This window comes from Sebastes fasciatus, chromosome 3 (assembly GCF_043250625.1).
Source record: "Sebastes fasciatus isolate fSebFas1 chromosome 3, fSebFas1.pri, whole genome shotgun sequence".
NCBI classification, from domain to species: Eukaryota; Metazoa; Chordata; class Actinopteri; order Perciformes; family Sebastidae; genus Sebastes; species Sebastes fasciatus.
In genome coordinates, this window is record NC_133797.1 from 35,947,845 (window position 1) to 35,974,321 (window position 26,477).

The window sequence follows — 26,477 nt, forward strand, 5'->3', positions numbered from 1 at the left end:
ATTCAGGGCCTGTGAACGATATGAGACAATAACACATACCCGTTTAACACAATTACATTTATATCAAATCACGAAAAGCAACTAAAATATGATTTGACAATTTTATTACTGAGCTCTTCCAGACATTTAAATGAAAAAAAATCTATTGTTTTTAATAGAATTTCAAAATAAAGGCGTACCTTAAAGATGATATGTATCAATATTTTTGACTTTGCATCAATGACATTGTGAATACCTGATGTGGTGTGCAAAGGCTTTTACTGTCCATTATTTGAGTTGAAATAGCCAGCAAATAGTTTTCTACAATGAATTGGCAAAGATCAATGTTTAAAATTATTCTTTTTCAGGGGCTAACATAGCTGAGGGTGCACCTATAGGCAGTCCACCTAACTTGAATATGTTTAAATACAGAAGGACACCAAACCAACTGCATACATGATCAGACCATAACATTTGTGAGTGTCACTTCTAAAGATAGAATTAGTCTTTATGCAACACAGGCACACTAAATCACGCACATTGCCACATGCCAGATCCCATATTTATTGTTTATTTTTGCAGGGACGGCACGCAATTAAAACTAATTGCACCACAGTTAGATAGAAGCTAATTTGCATCTGTTGTCCCTGGGCAGGTAGACACAAACAACATGACAATCCATCAGTATGAGATAATAAATAGAACCAGTATGATAAATACAATAAATACTGTACAGGGCAATCATTGGTGGTGACACTTTTGTGGTGACTTTTACCAAAGCTTGAGGCTGGTTTTAAACACTGCAAAGCTTCCCGAGTCTCTCGTGTTTTCCTGAGTCTCTCTTTCTTTAACTAAGAACGCAGACTGACCAAAGGCTGTCTTTTCTGAACTATCCAGGCCATAAAGACAAAAGAACATCAACAAACCAGACATATAATAATTTTTTTTGGGGGCATCTGTGTGTTTGAGGTGGGAGATTTGTTATTGCTACTTAGCAGACTCGCTGGCTCCCAATTGCCTCGTTTCCTGGCGATTTTCATCACCGTGGAACACCAGGAGAGCTGGAGAGATGAAACGCGGGGAGGAGGGCTAATGATGTAAAGTACATTAGAAACAGGCAGATGGTGTTCCCAAGCAACAGACAAAGCTCCCTCTGCTGACACATTAGAGTCAGTTATTAGCCTGCAATGACAAACTGGTTTGTTTTCCGTGTCTTTTACACAACTAAAATGAGCTCCATCCCTCTCTGGGTGGTGGGCTCCTTTCAGCACCAATATGAGAGTCACTGGGGATGACCAAAGAACAGGACACTGTTGACACTGAGCTGTGTCTGCCGTGCCTGTGTTTAAATTTACATATTTGTATTGAGAAAAACATACATGCATAAATATATTTTCATATTTTGCAGTGCAATATCATAGACCTATAATAAATACTACCTTATTTAAATTCTGAAACAAACTGGCCTATCCTGTATGAATAAGACTTAAATAAAATAAAAAATAAAATAAAATAAAATAAATTGTTCACCTTTTGTTGAGACCTATGGTTATTTTTGAGGCTATCATTGTGTTGGACTCTATTATACTAAAAGGTTTTTGTAATATTCTGTCAACCTGTTACACCCTGTGCTCATTAGTTTTTTTAGTTATCCCAATCCCTTCATGGAGTTTAAATGATTTAAGTGTGATTTACGCTTGCTGCATCCGTAAGGGTCGGAAGTGTACGCAAAGCCAAAGTGACACACAGACACGACCCTTCACAAGGGTTCCCACATGTGGCGGGTTTCTGCACATCCAAATTTTTCTTACTACGCGGACACGACTGGGCGGAGAAAATTTAGAACTTTGAGGGGGTTTGAGAATGTCTGTATATGTCTGTAGTATAAAAGATCCAAACGTTTCCACGTCACGATTCAACGTCAGCTCATGTCCGTGCGGCCGTCCTTGCGGAAAGTAGAACCGAAGCTGCAGACTGCTACTACAGCAGATATTTGCAGAAAAATGCAAAAATACATCTATTGTAAAATGCTTAATCCATCTGCAGCAGGTAAACCATGTCATGCCTAAAGGTTCCAAGTTAAATTGGCAAAGAGAATGAAAGCTGCTGATGGCAACAGTTGTCCACCACAACCATCACTAGAAAGCCTTACTACAATTGAGATGATTGACTACGTATCTTCTCATATGACTCACCGGGTTCCAAGTCAAGCTGGCAGAGGTATTGGGAGGTGCTGAGGGTGACCACCACCACGCGGTGCCTGAGGATGTCCTCCCTTGTGGGCATCTGGAAAGTGATGTGTGTGTTGGAGATGAGACAGTACTGCTGGACCAACGGATGAACCGTCTTCACCCAGCGGTTCCTGAAGTATACCCTGGAGCGAGAGACAAAAGGAGAAACGTCAGGAGAGAGAAATACATGTATAAACCTGCCTTGTGAATGAAATGAACAGTGAGTACTAACACATTGTTAAAGTCATTCAATCCCTGTTGTGTGAAAGAGTCTTGTTTGATGTGTCCAGCTTCCCTGAACTTGCTTTCTCCACTTTGAGTTCACTTACCAATTACCTACATTCTCCAGAATTACTTTCACTCAAAAGTGCAACAAGGACTTGTAGCTGAATAGCATTATGGTCCATCAGTAGCTCACATTGACCTCAATGCTATGGTAAATACAACTATCCTCTGTTATGAGTACAGATAAAACATGCGACAACAAAGAAGTAGGATTATGTTTATGTCTGACCTTACTTCCTTTACAAAAGGAACAGCACTTTAGATTTGACTACTTGAGTAAACTTGACTCCAAGTAAACTCCTTAATCAACTTAATTGTTTCATGACAGGCTACATATAATTTTTCAGACATATTCTGGCATAAACATCTTTTGTGCCTTTCACTTTCACTTCACACAAGATAAACAATTAATTAAATAATTCATATTTTGCAGGGAGAACAAAACATCAAAAAAGGCTCAGTGAGTTTAATTAAACGTTTATAGTGAAGAATTGTACGATGGTAAAGTTCTTCTTCTTCCTTTAAGGAGTGAAGAGAAAAAATATGCATGGCTGCACACGACAGGAAGGAAGGCAAGCCCTTGCCTCTTTGAGATGTTGGTCAGTCCCTTTCCACACTCGGGCACTAAATATTCATACAGTACAGGGTCTTTATTCTTGATTGAGTCCGCTCCTCCCAAAGGAGACAAGGGGGAGCTAAGAGAGGAGGTTTCTACAGTGATTATGGAGGAATTCACACTGGGATCCATTGAAATCAGACAGCCCACTCATGTGAAACAAGTCATTTGATTGCCCATATGGTCCCTAGGCTTAACAAACACACAGCTGTCACATTAGGCTCTGGCTGGTCAAGGCAGACATTGCTTTCCTGTCCTTTGTGACCTCTGGGGTTGCAGAAATGTGATTAGAATCACTGATGCAGTGTAAGGAAGTTGTGTGTATCTGTGAGTGTGTGTGTGTTTGTTGCCTCCAGGTGGAGTTTTAAAAGCAGGAGAGTTCTTGGGGTCACATCTGTAAAGCTTACCAATGTCTGCCCGTCACTGCTGTGGGCCAAAAACAACATCTGTATAATATGGATGTATTATTCTGACTGCAGGCTTTCCAATAATAGTAATCCATTTGATGTATAGATGAGTGAGTGTCATACAGATGCTCTGCGGCTACGATGGTCTCACCTAGCAGAAATGCCACAGCCACTGGATACAAAAGATCCACAATAACTGAACTGGAGTTCACTGTTAAACACCAGCAAATTAAGAGGCAGGATGTTCCATTCAAAGTATGGTATTAAATGTGTTAATAATATGAATTAATACTAATTCAGGGGGCTTTAAATGGCTCACAGTAGACAAACTATGACTGCTATAAGGCATGGATTTGTTTAACTCCAAGACAAAAGTGTGCCTTGGGGGGCTGTAGACCTAAAATATGCAATAAGTGATGTGTATTTTAACAGGATGTGGCAATGTGTTAATTTTGTGTCAACTGGAGGTAAGGTGGGGTCTTAATGTCATTACAGTATTTACTATTGGATCATGGCTCGTTGTGGGTCTGTAATAACATGTTTGCAGCTACCAGATGAATGTTAGGACAAAAAGTGCCTCTTAAAATTTCAATGAACTGCAGCCTGCAGATAGGACATACAAATGCAAACTGTCTATACATCTTAAAATATACCTTTATAAGAATAATGTTTCCTTTAAGGCACTATTGCATATTTTAACTGCTGTGCATACATACACTAAGCACATAAAGCCTGTTTCTGCCCTTTGCGGTGACATCTTCTTTAAGTAAGTGTGCTTCCATACCTGAGAGGTCTGGCATGCGGATTGCCTGCGTCGACGTAAGGATGAAGGTAGTCCTTAATGTAAAGGTCGGCCGCACTGTTGGAGTGGGTGCAGATCAGGACCCTGTAGAGACAAAAAAAACAAAAAAAACAATGTCAGACGCGATGCTTGGTACAGTGGGAGAGATCTCAAAACCATGGAACAAAAAGCAAATTATCTGCTTAATTAGATAACAATAGCGGCAAATATGAACAGTCGTTATTTGGGGTGAACTGAACCTATAACCTGCCTTTATGAGCTGGTTCCCTTTACTTTGTATGACTGGAATAAAAACGTTTTTTTTCAAATATCAAACTGTACTGAAGCTGTTTTATCAAAAAATGTCTGTCTTGAGACGAAGCATGTGAGAGATAAGGTCCATCATCCCATCAATGCATTTTTAGGGATGCGCCGATACCGGGCCGATACTGTCTGACAATGGGGCCGATCTATTCTGTTTAAATTCTATATACATTATATACTGGATTTTTAATTCCTGTTCAAGTTTTGACTAATTTGTTGCTGCTTTAAAAGGGTTTACATTTGAGCTGTAATTCCAAATTCATTTTGAATATTTTTTATAAAGTTGCTGTGCTACAATTTATTATTTTAATAATAAATATCAATTCAGTCAATTTATGTCTATGTATTTATTTGTTACATTTTGTTTTACAAAGTAAGGAAAGCATTGTTTAAGTCAAGCCTGATGTTGCCTCACACGTAATAGAATGATCCCAGTCACTTCCACACAGTGAGGCATACAGCTTATTAATTAAACACTGTTATCGGATCGGTAGTCGGTATTGGACGATACCCAAAGCCCAGGTATCGCTATCAGTATCTGGACTGAAAAGGTAAAATCGGGGCATCGCTATGCATTTTATTGTGTGAAAGTGTTTAATCAAATAGGAATCTTTTTGAACTGATCAAAATGCATTTACAAAAAATGCTCAACATGCTATAAAATATAAAATACATACATGCATACTGTACAAAACATACTATAAGGAAACACAGCAGGTCCTTCAAGCCTAACAGCAATTAAAATGATAAAGGGACAGCAAAGACAGTTTTGTACTTGAGCTTTGCAAAACTGTCTTTTATAGTTACCCATTTAAACGTACATGAAACATCACAGCGACAAATACGCAGAGAAAGCTTTGAGCACTGAACATGTACAATAACACGTTAGGTCCACCTGACTACGACCTTTTCAACATCTTCATCATTTTAACAGTATGATGAGCAGGCAGCACAAGTCCAGAGGGGTCACTTCCCCTTGTCTTGGCTTTTAAAATATCTATAATTCATCCTAAAGATAGAATATTGTGTTCAAAGTGAAATGAGGAATGAATATTACATAGCTACACACTGTTCCTTTTACATTACATATATATAACCCCGTCTCCTTCATTCAGACACAAAATGTTAGCTTCTGTTCAGGGGACACTGTCCGAGGTATTGCATTCATTTTTCATTAAGACCAGGGAACCGTGTATGTGCTTCTGCTAGATCGCTTTGCTTCCAACACAAGACATTGCAGACTTTCCTGTGGGTGTCTGCACCCAGTGAGGGAGCAAACTAATGATATAAAATGATAACGGAAGAAAATCTCGCAATGTTTTATTGTTACACAACACTGTGTGGCCCGCTGAAGTGACACAACTTGATTGATCAGATTATGGGTTTGCTTGAAAATGCATTCCGGCCCAAGAAATGTGTAATAATCAAGCCAACTATGTCCATCGACCACAAATGACACAAATTCATCCAAATGACCAGCACTCCTCTCCTCGAGCGATGACACACTCGTTTACTAAGTATACGCGCCCACACACAGTACAAACACACACACACACACACACCACAGCTTGAGACTTCAGTGTTTTCTTGAACTTTTAATATCAAACCCAAGGCTGCCACTTCTTCCCTGGAGCTAAAACTGAGGACACTGCACAGCCCAGAACCCCCTGCCACCTCCATCACGCCCTCTGAATGACCTCCCTCGCCATCTGAAGCTTTTATGACTGATGCCAATTTTATGCACACACACACACACACACACACACACTCACATCTACATTCCCCTTTCTTTCTCTAAAAACACTCCATCACTCAATAGCACCTATTATTTCACAAGGACTGTTAGTTCAAAGAGGGAGGCTTGTGACATCCAGGTTGTTGATTAATTCCCAAGATGGTGTAAAAGCTGTTTAATATATGGATGAGAAAAAATTAAATCAGTAATATTTAAAACATGCGAGGTTGTGACACTGTGGAATTGTATACTATATTGAGATGTTTTATTTTTATGAATAAGGGCACACTCAAGTTTACAACCACCTCCCACACTTTTATGAAGTTGGGATTTATTGCAGGACTGTTGTATTAGACTTTTACCCAATAAACTGGCAGCTAAGTTTAGATTGATGAGTTCATGAGTAATATTTTTATTGCCATATAGCACAATATGACCCCCATCTGTGTGGGATTTGACAGGTTTGTTGATCAATACCAAAGACTGAACATTTACTTCACAGGTACGGAGTTCCCCGGCACTTATACTGACACCCGTTAACATGTCAAGGCACTCCAAATTTGTCTCCATCTTTACACTTTTCAACCGTTGGAAGGAAAAGGGGACAGTGCTCACAGCTATCATTTTGCAAACATGTAATTTCTGAAGAATAAACAACCATTCTCAAAACACAAAAGCAAATCACAAAGTGGTGTTATTATGACAGTGATTTGCTTTGAGATGCATCACTGTATTGGCCAGAATATAAGACAACCTTGATAATAAGAAAACCCCCACCCTTTGTCACACTTTCTTTTGAATAAAGACTTTTTTGAAGATGAGAAATACAAAATAGGTATTGTCATGTTTTAATTAAAATCTAGCAGATCAATTAATATGATCGGGAAAATTAGAGAGAATAGGGTTTGTAAAGGAAGGTAAGGAATTGTAAAGGAGGTGCAAATTGCCTACTAGTTGCTAACAGAGGTCAAAAATCATGCAACAGATGTTGAAACAATGAACAAGAAAAAACAACCAGACCTGCTGGTGTCCTGGCGAAGGATGTGCTTGACAGCCTGTGCCAGGGTGAAGGTCTTGCCGGTGCCGTAGGGCCCAATGATGAGGATTGGGGGCAGGGGAATAGTCACGGGTGTGGTGATGGCCAGGATGGCCTCTTTCTGCTTGGCATTCAGACGGGGATCCAGCTGCTCGTCCCACTGCCTGAGGGCGGAGGAAGGATGGGGAAATTATTAGAGGAATCATTAAATCAACTTTCAATGAACTCATAAAACTAGGGAATGTTTTTGTCTGAGCAGCTGTTTTAAAGCATTTTAATCTAATTAACCTCAGAGGGGCACAGATAAAGTGAGAAAGAAAAATTGTTGCACAGAATGACAGGAAATGTATGCACACACATACAGACTCAAAATTACAATTAAAGTCCCTTACACACATGCAGTCTGTCCCTGAAATGCGCAGGAACATTTCCTGCATGGGGTCATGTGTGAATGGGAGCAGGGATCTATATATTCTGGGAAATCTGTACTGCCAATATCCCACCTCAAGATCCAGTAACATTTCGGGGAAACCACAGGTACGGCTGTGTTGGGAATGAAAGCAGTAACATTGCAGGGACAAGCACACAAGCACATAAAGGGTTATGTCCGTTTGACAAAAGACGCTTTCACGTGGAGTGAGCGAACCAAGTAGATCACAACAAAACATTGCTTGTCCGTATCGTACCGGACAAAAAACGTTCCTCGCCCACCGTGTTACTGAAAATAATAAGAGACGTCTCCCGCCGCGTACATCTGCCCTTGCCCCACCTTCTTCTTCCTCTTCTGTTGAGTTTTAAGGCAGTTGGCATCCGTAAGTGTTGCATTACCGCTATCTCCTGGACTGTCCCTTGCCCCATTTATTCCTGCATTGCCTCGGCGTGTGTGAAAAGGCGCAAGAAGGAGATGTTCCTGAATGTAGTGCATGTGTGAATAGTGAAAATCACTAGCGGCGCCTGAAAGGTTACCCCAGTAATTTACTGGGAACTATGTGTGAAAGAGGCTTCAGATCGTGTCACCAAGGAGAAGGTGTGGTGGGTGGGTGGGTGGGTGGGAATAAGATGTGGGTGGATGGAATAACAACATGGAAGTGGGTAAGAAGTGAGGGAGGTTGAACAAAGGTCATACAACGCAGTCATTCCCTGAGCGTATACATTCTGCTCCATAGGCTGATAAGTCAGAAACACATAATGTAGGAGCTCTATAGCAGCTCGTACTTTGAGGGTCTGTCTTACATTTGTGGAAACATTACTTTGTTTTCCATTATAAATGTGATTGTTTTGTCATTGTATCATACAGTTGACTGAATTGTCAGTTTGACATTGACAGTGTTGAATCAGTTAGACATGCTGACATGCCTGTAGGTCAGGTCAACCCTACTGGAATAACGTGAAAGTTTAATTACAGTTCAAGGAGAGTTTCACATGTAACAAACTTCCACTTTTGTTTTCATTAACAAACTTCATGAATGTGCAAGGTACCTACCTTCCTACCACAAAAATAAAGAGTGAAAGAGAGGAACAGTCCATATTAACTAACACACAGGGGTGTGTGTTCAAACAACACGTATGGGATTTTATGCACATACTCATGACAGTGTGAGGTGTCATGCATGTTGTGCTGTGTGTGTGTTTGTGTGTGTGTTTGTCTCCTAGCATCACTGTCCTCATTATGAAGACTGCATCCTCTGAAGCTGTGAATCCACCAACACCAATTGATTGAGCTCCAACTGAACGGAGTCGGGGAGCTGAGAGATATCTCAGTGTTTAAGTGTGAGTGTGTTTATAACAGATGTGGATGGATGAGATCAATGGGGTACCATTAGGAGTGACGGAAAACCTCAGATATTTTATGCCAACTCTGTGCTGTTCTGTGTTTTTAATTGTGTATACTGGTATATTATGTTTAATGTTTACTCTGGTCTACCACAAATTGCCCCTTTGGGGACATTAAAGATTCTAAGTCGAAGTCTACTTTCTCCGCAAACGCAATCGAGGGTGAGATAAAGTAAATCAACCTTCTCTGCACTCAAGATTAATGTACTGTTTTGGCATCCAAACTAAGAAAAAAACAGTCAATATCGCAAGCTAATAGTTCACACCCAGGTGTTTGTCATTTGATTGATTTGATTTTGTTTGGGTTCCACCCTTATCTTAACGTGACTAATTCTCGTGACTAATAATCTATTACAGCAATGCAAACACATCTGGCTTATTAATTCAAAAAGTGAATAAAGTGTAATTGATACTTTGAATGCAACTGTGGAGCCTGGGGTTCATAAATGTGGTTGTTGTCAAGCTATAGCACACTCACTAAAACTAAGAATTTAATTGGCCAAAAGAAGGCACTGGGGTATCATTTCAAATGGCTATTTGATGCTCATCTTGTTTATCCAGATGTACAAATAAAACGTTTAAACATAGCACAAAATGACCATGAAACATTTGTAGGGGTTGCAAAGAGTTTTTAAAATGATATTTGTTTCTTTGAATTGGGTCAAAACCAAAGACACTCAGTACCAACATGACATCAGTGAACTCCACACTGCTCAGGTCTAAACATCATCATCTTAACTACCAAGGTGAAGACTCAACAATATGGTCACTCACTGATGTTTAGAAAAAACACACCTCAACTTTTGATTTGTCACTATGTGTGTGCAAAGGTCCCATCAGTTATAAAATGATTATTTAGATGGATAAGACATGAAGATGTTAATGTTGTACACAACTATGGCGCAACTTCAAACCACAAAATCAAGATGCAATGCTTCTATTTATTGCATATTGTGCGTTGAATATTTGTGGTTTAAGTGCCAAAGTGTGTGTTTATATTAAAACATACAGCTTTACGGCACCACCACTTGGGGTGTATCCTCCTGCTGTTAAAACTCCAGCAACCACCATAAAGAAACTGTGAAAACTGTGCGCTTAAACTCCTCGGCCCACATTAAATGAAACGCCCTCACTTATCCAAATTCCAATAAAAACAAAAGTCTACATCAATCATATTCTGGAGACTAGATAAAGCAGCCGCCTTAGAAATCACAGGGGATTATATTTGGCTCTAGTCAATAAAGATTACTGCCTCGCCCCCCTCACCTGTCCCACTTCAGAGAGAGATATCTAAAGCTGCAGGGAGCTGCCAGCATTTCAGAATGGCCGCCAAGTCAGCAAGGCGAGGGATATTCTGTCAACTCTCAAATTGATGTGGTGTCCCCTCTGTCAGGGTATTTGTCAAGCTAATGTGATGGGCAGGTATTAAAGGAATCTCTCTGTAATAACTGTGTAGGATTAGCAGTGTTTCCTATGCAGGAATGGGTGTACCCGCTGTTCACAAACCCTCACGTTTAAAATAATACAATTGGAAGTTGTTGACTGATATTTAGAAAGTCTACACTGTTCATCTGCAATATGAAAGAAGGTTCCCTCTTCCACACAGCAACATGAATCCGTCTGCCATGTGTGTAAAGTGAAATTTCATTTTCCTTGACTTTATTTATCAATTTCTATTTTACTTTTTTCCCCATCATTTCACGACGATAATGCATCCCAACGTTCCCGTTGAATCAATGAAGTGAGACCACCAGGAGGTGAAAACCATAATCAGAAAAAAACACTGATTGCTGCCTTCAATGTAAAACTAATTTCTGAATCAGCACCATGACAGTGAGATGTGTGTGTGTGTGGGTGTGTGCGCGTGTGTGAGATTGTACACATGGTGGAATACATACCTGTTGGGGCTCCAGGGGATGGTGGGGACCATGCCAATGTCCGGGAAAAGGATGCCATTATCTTTGATGCGATCCAGGGCATACTGCATCTCACAGAGTGGCAGTCTGTTCAGCTGGAACTGGAGCTCCACCTGACACAGAGGCAATACCGAGTGTTAAAAAGCAGTCAATGCAACAGCTGGTTTATCTACCCACTCACCTATAATATCAGTCCACAGGCCACGGATACTATGTTATAAGCAATACAATGTAATTCAATTAAATACAATAGCTCTCTCTTTCATGATTTATAGAGAACAAACACTCATTAAACATAATAAATGTAAAACATGCAATGTGTGCATTATATCTCTAAATAGTTTTTAAATACAAATTAGTACAAGTGTTCACATTAAATTATTTTGTAAACCAACCAATCAAGACCACAATATTGCCAGCTGCTCTTTTTAACTATTTTTTTTAGGGCGCTTTCACAAACCAACATTTAATCCATTTTAATCGAACTCCGGTGCGGTTTGTTTGGGCGGTTGTGAACGTAGTAAACGTACTCCGTTGCGGAACAAAACAACCGGTCCGAGACCGCTTGCGAGAAGTGGTCTTGGATTGTTTCCAAGCGAACCAAAATGCGGGCTGCCTGTGCGGGCATTTGTTTAGATGGGCACAGGTAAACCGTAAACGACAGGTTAAAATGAGTGGGAGAGGACGGACCTGAACTTCTGCAGAAGCCCGATGTTTGCTTGACATCTGGGCTGAAGAGAAAATGGAGGAGAAGGGATTCGTGCACAGAGTAGATCAGTGCCGAGTCACAGGGCTGAGTCACAGTGAAAAAAAATTATCGAAGTCTGCAATTCCCTACATAGAAGTGGCAGCTCTTGAGAGGAAAATGATGAATTTGCTCATTCATACACATCCCTCAGCAACTTATTTTTTTATTTGGTCCACTTTAATTTGCACACTGTGAAACCTAACCAAACTAGAAAACTAACCAAAAGTATCATTTTCACTCTGAATCGGAGCAGCCAAACTTGCTTGTAAAAGCGCACTTCAATGTCTCTAGACCTTGAATGATGAAGCCCACCCACAGCAAATGTAATTGTGTAGACATAAGTTAAAATGACTGACATACATACATACATGTGTCCATCTGTCAATATCCCAGAAATCAAAGTACATCTACAAAAAAATTAAGAATAAAAAAAAATCCTAAAAAGTTATCAACATCACAGTAGGGAGATTCTTCCCAGTGAGAGAAACTGAAAGACTGGGCAGGACTATAACACCTGCAACACTCAATCACCAAAGTGTCTGTTGCACACTGTTGTGCCATGTTTAGTTAGCGGCACTGGCCTTGGCATAGCTGAACAGTTGACTATTTCTACCTTGATGTCTTGGGGAGCTTTGGTCCATTTACATTTCTATTTAATCCCTTTGCTTAAACCAGTTTTATGTAATCACTAAGATTTAGTTTCCACTGCTGGAGGGGGCCTCGTCATCATACTAACAGAGACAGGATCCTAAACAGGTATACTGTAAAGTATGCAATGCCTTTAGGATAGGAATGTGAAAATCAGAAGGAGAGAGAAAAAAATAAATGATAAAAAAGGGTGAACACAGTTTGGAGGAAAGTCGGGAGAAAAGACAAAGAAAGAAAGTGAAATATAGACAGAGCAGGAAAGTAGGAGATATGCCAGTGCGAGAAGAGCATGAAACATCAAGGCTGTGTGAAATATTGTAAAGAACCCACAGAGGAGATAAGGAAATGAAATTGTATCACGTAAGCAGGCAGGAGCAGCGTATCCAGAAGAATAAGAAGATTACGCTCCCACAGTGATAGGATGAGGGTTGTTTTGATAACTGTTAACACGTTCAGGCCGGAGGGGAGAAAAATACCAAGCCGAGGCTGCCGAAGGTGGAGTCATTCAATAAGGGGGAAATTTCTTAGAAACGGAGAACCCGACACTAAACGGAGCAGTCAATACTCACACAGACGCACAGGTTTTCCTGGAAAGATGGTCCTCCTCAGTCCTGTAACCTTTTGTTAAACTGCTAATCAATAGGTGAACTTTTAACCCTCAAGAGTTTTTTCGAGGTCAAAACATCAGGGTGGAAGGAATTGTGAGCTGGATGCTAAATAAAATCTCTTATGTTAAGGGATAATTCACCTGCCCTTTCTGCTGCTGTCAATCCACCACTCTTTAATATGTGGTGGTGATATGTGGTGCCTTAAGCACAGAAGTGTGTCCCTTGGTGCGGACCATACCTGTAATTCTCTGTCAGGTATTAGCCCCAGCTCATCACAGCAGTTCTTGCAGATCCGTAGGAAGATGTAGTCCTTGGTCTTCTCCTCGATCACAGCCTCGTAGACACGCTCTTTGACCCCGGGAGGCGGATGGCTGCTGATCCCATCACGGCCAAATGGCAGCAGCAGGACTGAATTCACCTTGGTCATCACTAGCCGTCCAGCCAGTGTGTCCTGAGGTAAGAAAACAAAAATAATACTATTCAGGAGAGGTGGCTAGCTGACACCTTTTGGCCTCCAAGTGCCACCAATAAGTAGTTAAAGCACTTACAAGTGAAATGGCAGAACCTAAACGTTGTTTATTGCAATTGTCAATTCGACCAATACAGTTACCTCAGACAGTGTTTCAGTGAGTTTGAAGCGTGCAAAGAGCTGTCCATTCTGGGCGTACTTGGCTCCAACAGAGATGCCTGTCAGCATGAAGCTGGTGACGAGCTGGAGATTCACTTTGATGTTAAACCTGGGGGGGACAAACATGGACATTGGGTTATGTTGTTTCAGACCTCTAGTTTGAGCTTATAAAGCAATGTAAAAGTCAGTCACGATAATGTTTTGTGGCATGTTATTGACAAACTAGTACGAATATCACAGTATGTTCTCCTGTGACTGAGGCACGTGTGTACCCTTCCTTTACTGCAGACATTATAACCTTGGAACTGTTTTGCTTTCTGCAAGTTAAGCTGTATATACTCCAGACAATGCTATACATTTTCTCTTAAGAGAAGCTGGTTTGGACTCATTTAATAACCAAACTGTCAGTGCATCAAAGTAGCAAAAGCCTTGATTTTAAATGGATACATGATAAAGGACACATCCACTGAAATTGTATGTTAACAGGTTTCTCTAAGTCCTACCACATTTACTAGTGCATCACATATGCATGTACTGAGCATTCTCTGAGCTTTGATTCACAAAAATGGCCCCATAATGACCTGTATACCATTCACTGATATTGGCAGAACACACATTAAAAATCAGCTATACACTGTTTTGTTGAGTATAAAGTGGTGATAATGAGAAAGATAAGGAAGCTGGGGTTGTGCATTCGCCACCGTGAAGACAAAAACAAAAACCTGCACAAGCATTTTTCACAAGGTCTGAAGTCAAACATACAGTATGGTTAAAATGAGTTCCAAAAAAGAAATTATTTACTGTCATTTTGTAAAAGCCTTACAGATTCTTCACAATGTAATGTCACCTAAATAAAACCTCGTCAGCGAGGAACCTAAAAAGCAGCCAAACTATTTTTGATATGTCAGTCCATCCATGCACACATTGAGTGCTAAACTGAAGCACTTTTGGTTTCCTTTCAGTTCCAGATTGGATTGTATTAGATTGCCTCTCTGGCCTCTGCTGGAGATTTCAAGTGATGAAATAGGAAGCAACGTTGGTGATGAACTCTGATGGATGATTGACATACGCAGACAAGTTAACACATTCTCTATTTATTTGCAAACCAGTGGTGTTACGCAACCAACGAGACTCTTGAGGGTTTCCTGTTATGGTTTTTGCATCAGCGTTCTGGATACACTCTCGGAGCGCGATACATTTAGACAAAAACAGACAGTGAGACACTCTTGGTTGTCCATGACTCACTCCATGCTCACAGTGGATAATCAGTTGATGCCTCTTGACCTCCTGATACGTGACTCTTTATCAAGCAAGTAATAAATCTACTGTGAGATTATTCAGAGAGCTATTCTAATAGAGATATTTTAAGTTACAGGTTGCATTTTATGGAGAGAATCCACTTAACCCGGAAATCTCCTGCTGAAACTCAATCAGCCATGAAAAGCATTACAATCTGCCAGGACATGGATGGTTTAATAGGCAGAGTGATTATTCATATGCTCATTGGAAATGCAGCATATTGAAAGAACATTTCATACTGCAGGAAGATTCAATTCCTTACCAAGCCAAATGACACTGAAAGTCACGAGACAAGATCAAACTTAGAGGAAAGCTGAGAAATGTACTCATATCACTGAATGTGGGATTAAGCATTTACTGTGATTACACCTGTGATTGGCATGACACTTAGTTAAACCATAGGTGCAGCAGGTAAGGAATTAAAATGAAAAAGAAAAATCAACATCCATTGTAGAGGAAGAAAACTGCATTTTCATCACCTACCACCTTAGACTTGTGTTATTAAATGGCACTGAAATTGTGATTCAAGCTCCGTGTAAGATTCTCTCTCTCTTACAGCAAATTCACAATGAAGGTCGAGTCTGACACCTTGTGGTGAGTTTACATCTCATACCACAAAATATTTACACCACTCAGCCTCAGACAAGGTCCATATTGGTAAATGTATTGTAACAATGACTATTTATTCAAAGAAATTAAAAATAAATAAAATATAGTAATCTATTATTAGGGCTGTCAATGGATTAAAATAGTTAATCGCACATTTTTATCTGTTCAAAATGTACGTTAAAGGGAGATTTGCCAAGTATTTAATACTCTTATCAACATGGGAGTGGGCAAATATGCTTGCTTTATGCAAATGTGTGTATATATTTATTATTGGAAATTAATTAACAACACAAAACAATATCAAATATTATACAGGTACTGAATTTAGCATAAAAAAAATATGCTCAAATCATAACATGGCAAACTGCAGCCCAACAGGCAACAACAGCTGTCAGTGTGTCAGTGTGCTGACTTGACTATGACTTGCCCCAAACTGCATGTGATTATCATAAAGTGGGCATGTCTGTAAAGGGGAGATTCGTGGGTACCCATAGAAACCATTTTCATTCACATATCTGGAGGTCAGAAGTTAAGAGGCCTCTTTGAAAATGGCAAAGACAATTTTTAGTTGACAAAATTTAGAGCAAGTTTGGAGCGTTAATTAGCCTCCTTTGCAACAAGCTAGTATGACATGGATGGTACCAATGGATTTCTGAGGCATTATTATCCTAAACACTGACTTATCACAGATGTGCGAGCTTATATTTAGCTGTATTTTATATTTTGTTGATACATTGTAAGTAGATGTCTTTAATCTCTCAAATATCAACCAGTGTTGTTCAGGCTTTATTATGTTCAGTTATGGAAACTAGTAAGTATATTAGTAAGTATAAACCATTGAAACGTATATACTCACTTGCTAACTTCTTTGTATTGTGCAATCTCTTCAATGTAGAGCAGGTCATGCAGTCGGGCCTGGTAGTTGTCTTTGGTCAGAGTCTTGTCCAGGACTGACTGGGTGAAGAGCTGATCGGCCGACAGAGGGATCTGATAGCGGGAGAGGAGGCCCCGCTCCAGTTCTGCCATCGTTTCATTGGGACAGAATTCTACGATGGTCTTACAGGACGAGTCCCAGCGCTTTGCGGTGATCAAGAGCTGCTGCCTGGCGACCATCAGGTGTTCCAGGTCTGAGAACAAAAGATAGATTAGTTTCTACCGAGCGTGCATTATGTGTGCATCCAGAACAAAACTACAAATTTACGCACTAAAGGACAAAAGGGTGGTTGATGGCATTTATTACGCTATTTTTAGCTGGTAGTAGAAAAACAATAACAGGAAATGGTTGAATAAGGAATCTCCAACAGTCCTTGAATGGAAATAAATGGTTCAGGAAATGTACAGTATGGAACAACTGACTTTTTTCTCTGAGACATGTGACCAAAAAGGTGAAAAATATGGGAAGAACTGGAAATCTTAATTGAACCTGAAGTGATTTGAGATGAGAAGTGACTTTATTTTTGTCGAGGAAAACTTTGCTTCCTTCTCCCATGAATAATGTTGGAGTAAGGGGACCACTAAGACTTTAAAGGACATTCTGGGACTCCAAGGAACCACAGACGTGTATACTGCTATGTAACCCAGCTTCTTTCCTTTTTATTTTCTTATTTTTTCTTCTCTCATAAATGTATATAATGTGATATGATGTTAAGCATTTCACCTCACTCAGGATGACCCTGTCTGTCTTTTGTTGTCTGGATTGTCTGTTTTATGTTTGTTATAAAACAACAACAAATAAAGTACATAAAAAAAAACAACTTTAAACACTACAGCATGCAAAACACCCATACCTATCCAAACATGATAAGAAAACAATCTACAACTTGACACTGATGTAAAACTGTTTGATACGCAATGGATGCCTGAATAGATACTGTTTTTAAATTAAAACAGTCGTGTCACTCCTTTATATCATCTCATATATAGTACATTGCCAAAACTTTTCAAAGACCTCTAGATGAACTTTTTGTTTTTAGCATACCTTCAATAGAGGCAGCGTCCACCATGATCCGCTTCATCAGCACAGGCTCTGAGCCGAAATCGAAAACAACGGTCTGTCGGAAGGTACCAAAGATTTCTGTGCTGAAGCCCACTGCTACCTTGTAGACACAGTGGTCCAGGCCGTTGTCTGGTGCCACTGTCAGAACAGCAGAGTTTAGAGTAAATGCATTTAAACAGACAATTGTAGACGAAACAAAAAAGAGATGCAACTTTAACATTGGTTGAGATGAATGGAAACAACACAGGTTGAACTTGCCTGCGAAATTAAAATTCACATCAAAAAACTGTAAACCAATGCAAGATGGGGCCAATACAAAACTAAACACCAAAAAACATCTGTAGCTACTCTGAACAGGACATACCTGCTGCTTCCTCTCCTGGAGTCCACTCTTGGCTCCCTTTGGGGAGGGCTTGCGACCGCTCCTCAGATGACACACCCGTGATGAAGAAGTGTGGTCGGTGGGCATCGTAGAGCAGGGCGATGCGGTACAGCTTTCTAGCCGGCTAGTCAAGGAGACAGTGACAGAAAGACAATCAGAACATTCACATAATGAAAAGATGATTAGGACCAATTAGCAAGTGCAAAATATCGCCCTTTTCAGTGTCATACTCATGAAATGATCTGGTTAGACAAAGAGAACATTTGAATCTGTACACGCTTCAACATTTCATCTTACCTTGCACAAGAAGGAGAAGGTCCAGGAGTGGGCGGATTTTTTGGTGGCGACGGTAACAGAGAGGCTGGAGCTGGTCTCTACATTCACTCCATCTAAATAGTCACTTAGCTAGAAAGAAAACACACCCAGGGTTACACAGAATCTATCACTGCAAATGTATGCAGAAATATTTTACAAGAAGTAGTCTGTCAAAAACTGGCGAAAGGTAAGTTCACCCTTTGGAAACATTTATCTGCATCACATACTGTATACTTCAGAACAGTCAAGAACCAGCTATAGGGCTTACCACTTTTATAAAGGCTTATCATGAATGTGTCTCCTTCAATATCACGGCTCAAAAAAACGTATGATACGGGATAAGCGGTTGCAGATGGATGGATGAAAAAAACGTATGATTCTTGCCACTTAATTCATCATCAGTTTGTCTGGTCAACAGAGTCAAATATTTTGAGACTCCCTGACTGGGGTAAGGATAGTTTGCTCCTGCTGTGCAAATAAATATGTTATACTTAAGATTCTGGTGTTTCATTACCTTAAGTTATAAAATGTTAATACGCGAACAGGGAAAAACAATGTGTATATTAGGGGTGTAACAATACATCTTGATTCAATGATCAACAATCTAATATCATCGAAGCAAAGTGAAAACATTGATACATATTATCTTTGAGATATGCCTTTATTTTGAAATTCCCATGGCACGTTTATGTCACCATTTTCGTCCATGCGCACCTCGTACCTACAGAGCCCAGTAATAAAATGATCAAATCATATTTTAGCTGCCTTTTCTGAGTTTATATAAATGTAACTGATTGTGTTAAACGGGCATTTGATATCGTCTCATATCGATCGCAGGCCCTGAATTGAATCAAATCAAAATTGTATCGTGCCAGACTGTGGCAAATGTTTTATCATTGTCCAAAAATAATCAATATATCGGCTCGTGATGAAATTTGTGATTTACGCCCCTACGTGTAACCTTAACAGTAGAGCACATGAACTGGTAAATTTAAAAACTACAACTCAGCTAGGACAGTCAATGTTTGGTGTGTGAATACAAATATTTGCTGGCTTTGTACAAGCCAGTGTTGGTACTGCCCCCACTAGATTTAGGTGCAGGGGTTATGAAAGTTTGGAGAGGCTTTTAATAAAATCACAACACAGTACCATACACACATTGGTGTTTGGATCACATTTCTAGGAAGTGAACCCTCGCCTTGGCATGGTATTTTGTCTGTTTTCTATTCATTGAGCCACTTTTGAGGTGGCATGCACTCACCACTTTCTCTGGGGAGAGGGAATTCATCCACTTCTCTATCAGGGTCTCCATGTAGTTCTCCGTGAAGTGTTTGCTCTCCTGCTGCTGTTTGAGGCGGATGAGGCGTGACGCATAGCGCTTCTGCCACTCCATCAGCTCCTCCTGAGAGTGGGCTGACGTACACTGGGCCCCATACCGACACAGGCCCTGTTCCAAGTACCTACAGCAAAGACAAACTGTGTGCTGAACTGCTGCTAAAACAATCAATCAATGAATCAACTAAAAAAAAACAATCTGTGACAATTTCAACAAATTGTTTCACGTCATGAAATCATTATTACCACCAAACATTTGGTAGCATTTCTTTTTTTCTTATTATAGTGATTTCAGAAACTGTTTGTCAGACAAAGCAATCTGTGGATGTTCATACATATATTACACTTGTGGAGAGCATTTGTCATTTATTTTCTTTCACAGAATAAACAACAGATACCAGATATTTGATTTATAAGAAGGGAAAATAATCAACTTTTTAATAAAATACCTAAGTTCACCGTAAGGTAGGCTACTGCCTGGGGCCTAGGGTTGGGCGATATGTTAAAATTTTCTACCCGGCCACCCTCAGGGTCGTGTCTAGAAGGGAGCCTGCAAACTGCGAAATCTGATCTGAGATCTGCAAAAACTTGCAAAAACTCTCGCAAGACTCGCTGCCCGACAACCTATCTTAACCTTAACTATTCAAGGTCAATGCCGAACCTTAAAAATCTTGTGAGAGTTTCCCCAGCTTGCGGGCTCCCTACTAGCCACTACCCACCGTCAGCCCAAACACCAGCAATTGCCAATATATTCGCGTAGGTAGGTATGTGTCTGTGTGTGCATGTGGCGCAAACCCCCCTCCCCCGAGGCCGTAGTTTCAGCTGGGAGATCAGCTGTTGTAGCCGGAGAGCATCGTAAAACACACTTCATACACCAAAACCGTCTTGGTTAGTTTTTTCCAACAATTGACATATACCCTTATTTCTCAGGGTTAGATGTGAAAATACGCTGGCTTTACAAACTGCTCCCCCCGCTGCGTGTGCTCATTGACACCGGGGAAATGAAGAAAAGTTGTAACGTTATCCAGCATTCATGTAGCGTTAGCAGGCTATATCCAGGATCCAGCAGCAAAAGTGATTAGCTGCAGACGACTTGCTCAGCTCAGTCTGCAGAGCCCTGGAGCTCTACCCCGCTGCTGCACAGAGCGCTGTTCACTTGTTTACTCAAAGTTTTTATAGAGTTTTTATAGATATATATATATATATATATATAGATATATATAGAACCTGTCGCGTGTCCAAATTGCACCAAATTTTGGGTCCCCAGCAATACAGCCGCTAGGTGTGAAGTCGATCGGATGAGCAGTTCTCAAGATACCGTGAATCATACTTTTAAAGTCTTCAGTGTAACTGAACAGCATCATTACTTCCTGAAAGCTGTATTAGTCACTTTACTATCAAATCGCTTTCACACAATCTAGAACAGCGGACACAGCATATTAATTTCCCTCGGTAATATTCTGGATGAGAGAGGAATTCTTCATGACTCAGGCCTGTGTGGAAATTACCAACATTACCTTTTACAGAGGGTGTACTCCTCACTGCTGGTGACTCCTCGGGGAGGAGGCCGGAACTGCCAGCCATCTTGGACCTCTGTTAATACACACAGCCAAGTGGTCAATATGACACAACGCCAAAGCCTTCAAAACCATTATAAAATGAGCTTCGGCCAGCTTGTAACCTGTTCAGAATGGGTTTCCAAGCTGCCAACCGGCTGAGTACAGACTTTCTAAACATGAATAATATTTACTGTACTTCAATACACGTGAATGTTTGGTACCAAGCACATTTCCTTTTTTTTTCCAAGTTGAGGGAAGTATTGAAAACGACTCATGCTACAGATTTGCTCACCTTCCTCCTGGTCATCTGTGTATTCGGGTGCCATCTCCCTATTTATAGCCTGACGGAGACAAAGATCGGGCAGGGTGGATGGAGGTGGGGACAGAAAGATCATTACTATTATGTGAACTACTAACATAAGCCAACAAATGAGTAATACATCCATAACTAGGCTAGCTACAAGCTAGTCAGAGGAGCACTAAATAGTTAAGTTAGTGTTGGAATCAGGCCATTGGTCATCTTTAGGACTCTCGCCTGCAAGCATTAAACCATCATCTGTAAAATCAGCATGCACCAAAAGACATTATCAAAGGACTAAAGAAAGCACAACAGTAAAGCTGGGCATACACTGTACAATTTTAGAAATGTTGTTGTGTAATTCCTACTCCTACTGTACGAGTAGATTGTTTGCGATGTAAAGTCAAAGCTCACGATTTATGTGCTCACACTGTACGGTCTGATCGTCAGAAACAACCTGAGTGCTCACACTGTAAAATTGAAAAAAAAACACTTCCCGTCGGCCTGTACTGGCTGTTAATAGTTGTCAATAAAGATTTGTTTGAAAGCTCCGAGGCAGGTAAAGTTCGTTTGCTAGCAGAGATCTGTACGGGTCACAATGCTGACAAGGCAGAAATGTGATGCCTTGATCATAGATGCCATACCGTCTGCTGAAACATCTACAAAAAAAAGAGGCAGCGGCGTATATGGACTTGCAGGTGGTGAGGAAGACGTGGACAGTATGGCTTGTCCATTTTGCAGAGAATTGGAGGTAAGCTAGCTACATTTTACTAGCTATATCTATTGTAGCCTACATTGTTATCTTGATAGCTACGCTCTGATTACTGTAAGAAGAGGAGAAAAAAAGGCACTGACGTTGGAGAATTAGCTTGTGGCTCTGCTTCAACTGTGCGAGAGCCTGTGGTCGGTTTCTGACAAGTCAGAAATTCATGAGGAGTTACTGGGTCCTCGGTCTCCCCTGTATGCTGCACGGCAAATGACGCCCGATGAAGCTGAAATTCGGTTCGACTCTAAAATGAGCCGTGCGGCTCAAAATTTGGTTCAGAAACGGGCTAAAATCGTACAGTGTATGCCCAGCTTAAGGTTTGCAGCCCTGCAACCTGAGGCACTTACCTCAATTTCTGAGAAGAGCATTTTTAATCTGGAAAGGTCTTTTGCAACAATGCCATTCTGTGAAAAAAAAGGTAGAAAAGTATCTTCATTACAACACCATACTGCAAACAGTACATGTTTATGATAACTGTAAACCCCCCCCCCCCCTGCTTTGGAATAAGCTGGCAGATGTCACTTGGGTTTAAATCTTGCCGGTGGAATTGACATAATAGATATGATTACACCATCACCATCCCAATGTTTAAAAGTAGCACAACACAAGTGTGAATATTTGCAGCTTCAAACGGCAGCGAGAGATGTCGCACATTATGTAACTGCTATAGATCAAAGAATACCAAAGGGACACAACTTCTAACCTCATACATTATCTAGACAAACTGCTCACAGTTTATACATTGCGCTTTCAATTAGTCACTTCTGTGGGTGGATTTCCTGCCAGTAATTGTACCCGATTCTTCAGGGTCTCAGTGGTGATTAGTAAGGCATTTATTACAGATGCATTTTATGATTCAAAATTGATACAGGTGGATTTTTCTTTAAAAGATCAAGGCATTAATAAACAAAAGGTCATAATAAAGATGTTCATTTGTCATTTTACACTTCTGAAGTACTTCGATAAAGCATTCAAATACTGTCTGTAGTGTAGGCATGTCAATAAGAGCTTTTCAGTCCAAGCTGACTGGCTGTCCTGTTTTTGATTTTTACACATATGGATTTTTTTTAAGCAACAAAAAGTCTCCAATAGGGCCTATTTTTCATTTATTATTGACCTTACTCCAAATGAGCACCCGTGCCAGCTCTTGTTGAGATACCAGCAGTACAGATACGAGCAGAGCGTCTCTAGTGTGGTTTTTAAATCGTAAAAATTTAGTGGCAAACAAATAAAAAAAGAAGTGCTCCCATTTTGATTCTCAAATACTTTCTTGTGTGCGTGGGAAAAGTCAATGCAGAACAGTTTTATCCACTGTTAGAGTAAAATTTCTTAATCCACGAGAGCATAGCTTTACAACACCTGGGTCGATATTAAAAAAAAAAAAGAAAGGGAGGAGGAGTTGAGGGAACATTAAGAATGGGAGGCTTAACATGATGTGTGAAAAAGTGGGAGTAAAAAAGGAGGAGAGGGGGGGGAGGAAAGATAATCAGCCCAAGCTGTATCAAAATAATGTTTGCTTGTGAGAGAGAGAGACCTGCCGAGCAAACAGGATTGTCCCCAACTTGCATTAAATGCTGGATGACCTTCTGGCCAAGCTCAACCTTTGATTATGTGCTTGTGTGTGTTGTTGCAGTGGGCAGGAAGTGGTTGCAAAACATGGTGAGGCACCTTGGGGGAGGCACCTTGGCAGTAAAATGCATGATGATGTATGAAAACAGCCGTTGGGACTAGCAAAGGGAGGGCGAAGTCAGACAAGAGAAAAAATCGAAACCTATAAAAGGTGACCCTCTGTCCGTCTGTTACGTCCACAAAGTGAACCCCTTATAGGTATGGCATTACACCTCACTACATCATTCCCATGTGGCCCTTTTTCAGTCCAGAAGTAATTCCAAGTAAAAGAAGTAACATTCTTTCAAACATTAGGTTGGAACTTTTTATCAATACTAATTTACTCCACTGTGGTACATAAAGCTATTTGAAAACTGTTTTTAAAGGTCATATGTTTCTTCTATGTGTGGCCTATTTGACAAAACCACCATGACTATCTTAATCACTGAGCACACTGTATCTGATAACACTGTAGCATCTCAGATCAGTCATGTTACTTAAACTCCTCCCATGCCCTGAAAACATCCGGTGAGGTTTACCCTCTTTTTAGAAAGGAAAATTTGACCTCAACATGTACAATATTTAAGCCTTTAGCATTGCATTCAAATTACAGTCAATGTGTTGGCTGACTGTCTGCATGCATATATTGTATACATTGTCCATTAATCCTACCATTGGCTCTCCATACAAGGCTTTAGAGAGGATGCTGACCACCTCCTGCAGGCTGCCATCCAACAGCATGGAGCGCAAGCTGGCCTGTAGCGAACCGTCTCCTCTGGCAATCTCTTCTGCCAGGACTAGGACAGGATGAAGAACACACAGGGAACAGGTAAGGAGAGAATTAATTCAGTACATTCAGTAAGTTGTTTCCAAATCTGTTCTCTAGAACAAAAGTTCTCAAACTTTTTTCAGCCAAGGACCTCTTACAAGATAGAGAATATACCGGGGACCCCCTCATGTATATCCCTTGGAATAATTTGACTTAGCCTATTTTTTTTACACTTCTATAGTCTTATTTATGTGAAAGAACACCACAAGAGAAATGTATTGGAAAGATATTAGACATGTATTAAACATATTTGCTCCTAAGAGTTAGAGATTTGTTAGATTAGAACGTAATCTTTGAACTATCACACCAACCCAGTTGTCAGAAAAAATGTCATTGTGCGTTTCTGCAAACCACGGGACGCTGAATGTATACGTTTCTGAACCAAAATAAGTTTCATAAATACATTTCATATCAGCCTTACATCGCGCTTGCACAATGGTTAGGTTTAGGCAACAAAACGGCTTGGTTAAGATTAGAAAAAGATCATGGTTAGTTCAAATAATAATGTACCAACGTAACATAACAATGTATTTAGAGTAAATATATAACTACCGGGACTTTCTTACATAACGTTAAACGGGTAAAGTCAACTTTTACTTTTGGTTTCACACATGACACAAAAGTCTCCTGGGTGAAAGTCCTGTGCTAGTTTGACCCATCAACCACCCCTCCCGCCCGTCCGTCCTTAAAGGACTTTCAAGCTTGTTATACTCGTTATTATTCCATGTAACTTTCAGTAACGGTCGCTCGATATACTTTGTCACTTAATTGCTCTGACCAAATGCAAAAACGGCAACATTCAAAGTATCCATGGTTTGCAGAAACGTACAATGTCAACATTTTTCCCTGGCGACTGAGCTGATTATACTGTACATTCAAAAATTTAAATATCATTAGTTGAACTATGAAGCCTTTTGTAAACAAAAATGGTATCATTATAATTTAAATGAACGAATCTGAAAACTTTTCACAGACCCCCTGGCAGAGTGCTACAGACCCCTGGGGGTCCCTGGACCACACTGCTTAACCCAATAGACAGAAAAGAAACAAACAGCTTGGATTCTGCAAATAAATGAGCCCAAATTTAAGATTTCTCCTGCTACACTGAGACCAAGGCATGTTAGAACTTGGTGCTTCCCTAACCCTGGCACACAGACACACACTTTGTCTGCCACTAGGTAAAAAAACGACTACTGTATACAGTATCAGCAGATGGTTCCAATTTGAATTGCTACTCACCATGTTTGCAGTCTTCATCTGCTTCATCATAGTTTTTCTGTTGAAGAAGGAGGAAAAAAAAAAAAAAAGTTAAACCATAACAAATGGGAATACTTTGTGTTTGAGGGTCAGAGCTTCAAATAAGCTCCAAGAATGGCTATCTTTGCCTCACAGCGGAGTCCCTTACACTATCATTATAGACTTAAGTAGTTTCCATAATCTCAGGGCTTAAGTAACTGGTGTAATTTTAGTGCTCTGGGAAGATAACATAACAGTACCATGGAGAGGAAAGTAGGGTTTATTGTTCTCATTTCTAACATTCTCTTCATGGTAATTTACACAGTGATGGGAAGTACAACAGTGGATTTAAAGCACAATGATCAGCCCGACGTCATTTCAGTGTAATGAATTAATTTAGGGTAAGGAGAAAATTATATTCTATTTGGTGATATGACTGGTTTTCGGGGCCACAGAGCAACAGGGGAGGA

The 26,477-nt window shown here is 40.2% G+C and overlaps 1 protein-coding gene across 3 annotated transcripts in view; it reads right to left on the bottom strand.

Moving 5' to 3' along the window:
* Positions 1-26,477, bottom strand: part of helz (helicase with zinc finger) — a 67,374-nt gene that overhangs the window by 30,275 nt on the left and 10,622 nt on the right. For all 3 annotated transcript variants that reach the window (XM_074630639.1, XM_074630641.1, XM_074630640.1), the window contains 16 exons: positions 26,011-26,047; positions 24,615-24,739; positions 22,682-22,738; positions 21,563-21,611; positions 21,229-21,304; positions 19,638-19,836; positions 18,359-18,466; positions 18,044-18,185; positions 17,662-17,817; positions 16,540-16,810; positions 13,758-13,884; positions 13,386-13,598; positions 11,126-11,256; positions 7,379-7,558; positions 4,303-4,404; positions 2,175-2,353 (listed from right to left, as the gene is read on the bottom strand). In XM_074630639.1, the coding sequence (XP_074486740.1) occupies positions 2,175-2,353; positions 4,303-4,404; positions 7,379-7,558; positions 11,126-11,256; positions 13,386-13,598; positions 13,758-13,884; positions 16,540-16,810; positions 17,662-17,817; positions 18,044-18,185; positions 18,359-18,466; positions 19,638-19,836; positions 21,229-21,304; positions 21,563-21,611; positions 22,682-22,738; positions 24,615-24,739; positions 26,011-26,047 (2,152 nt within the window). The remainder of the gene's footprint in view (positions 1-2,174; positions 2,354-4,302; positions 4,405-7,378; positions 7,559-11,125; positions 11,257-13,385; positions 13,599-13,757; positions 13,885-16,539; positions 16,811-17,661; positions 17,818-18,043; positions 18,186-18,358; positions 18,467-19,637; positions 19,837-21,228; positions 21,305-21,562; positions 21,612-22,681; positions 22,739-24,614; positions 24,740-26,010; positions 26,048-26,477) is intronic.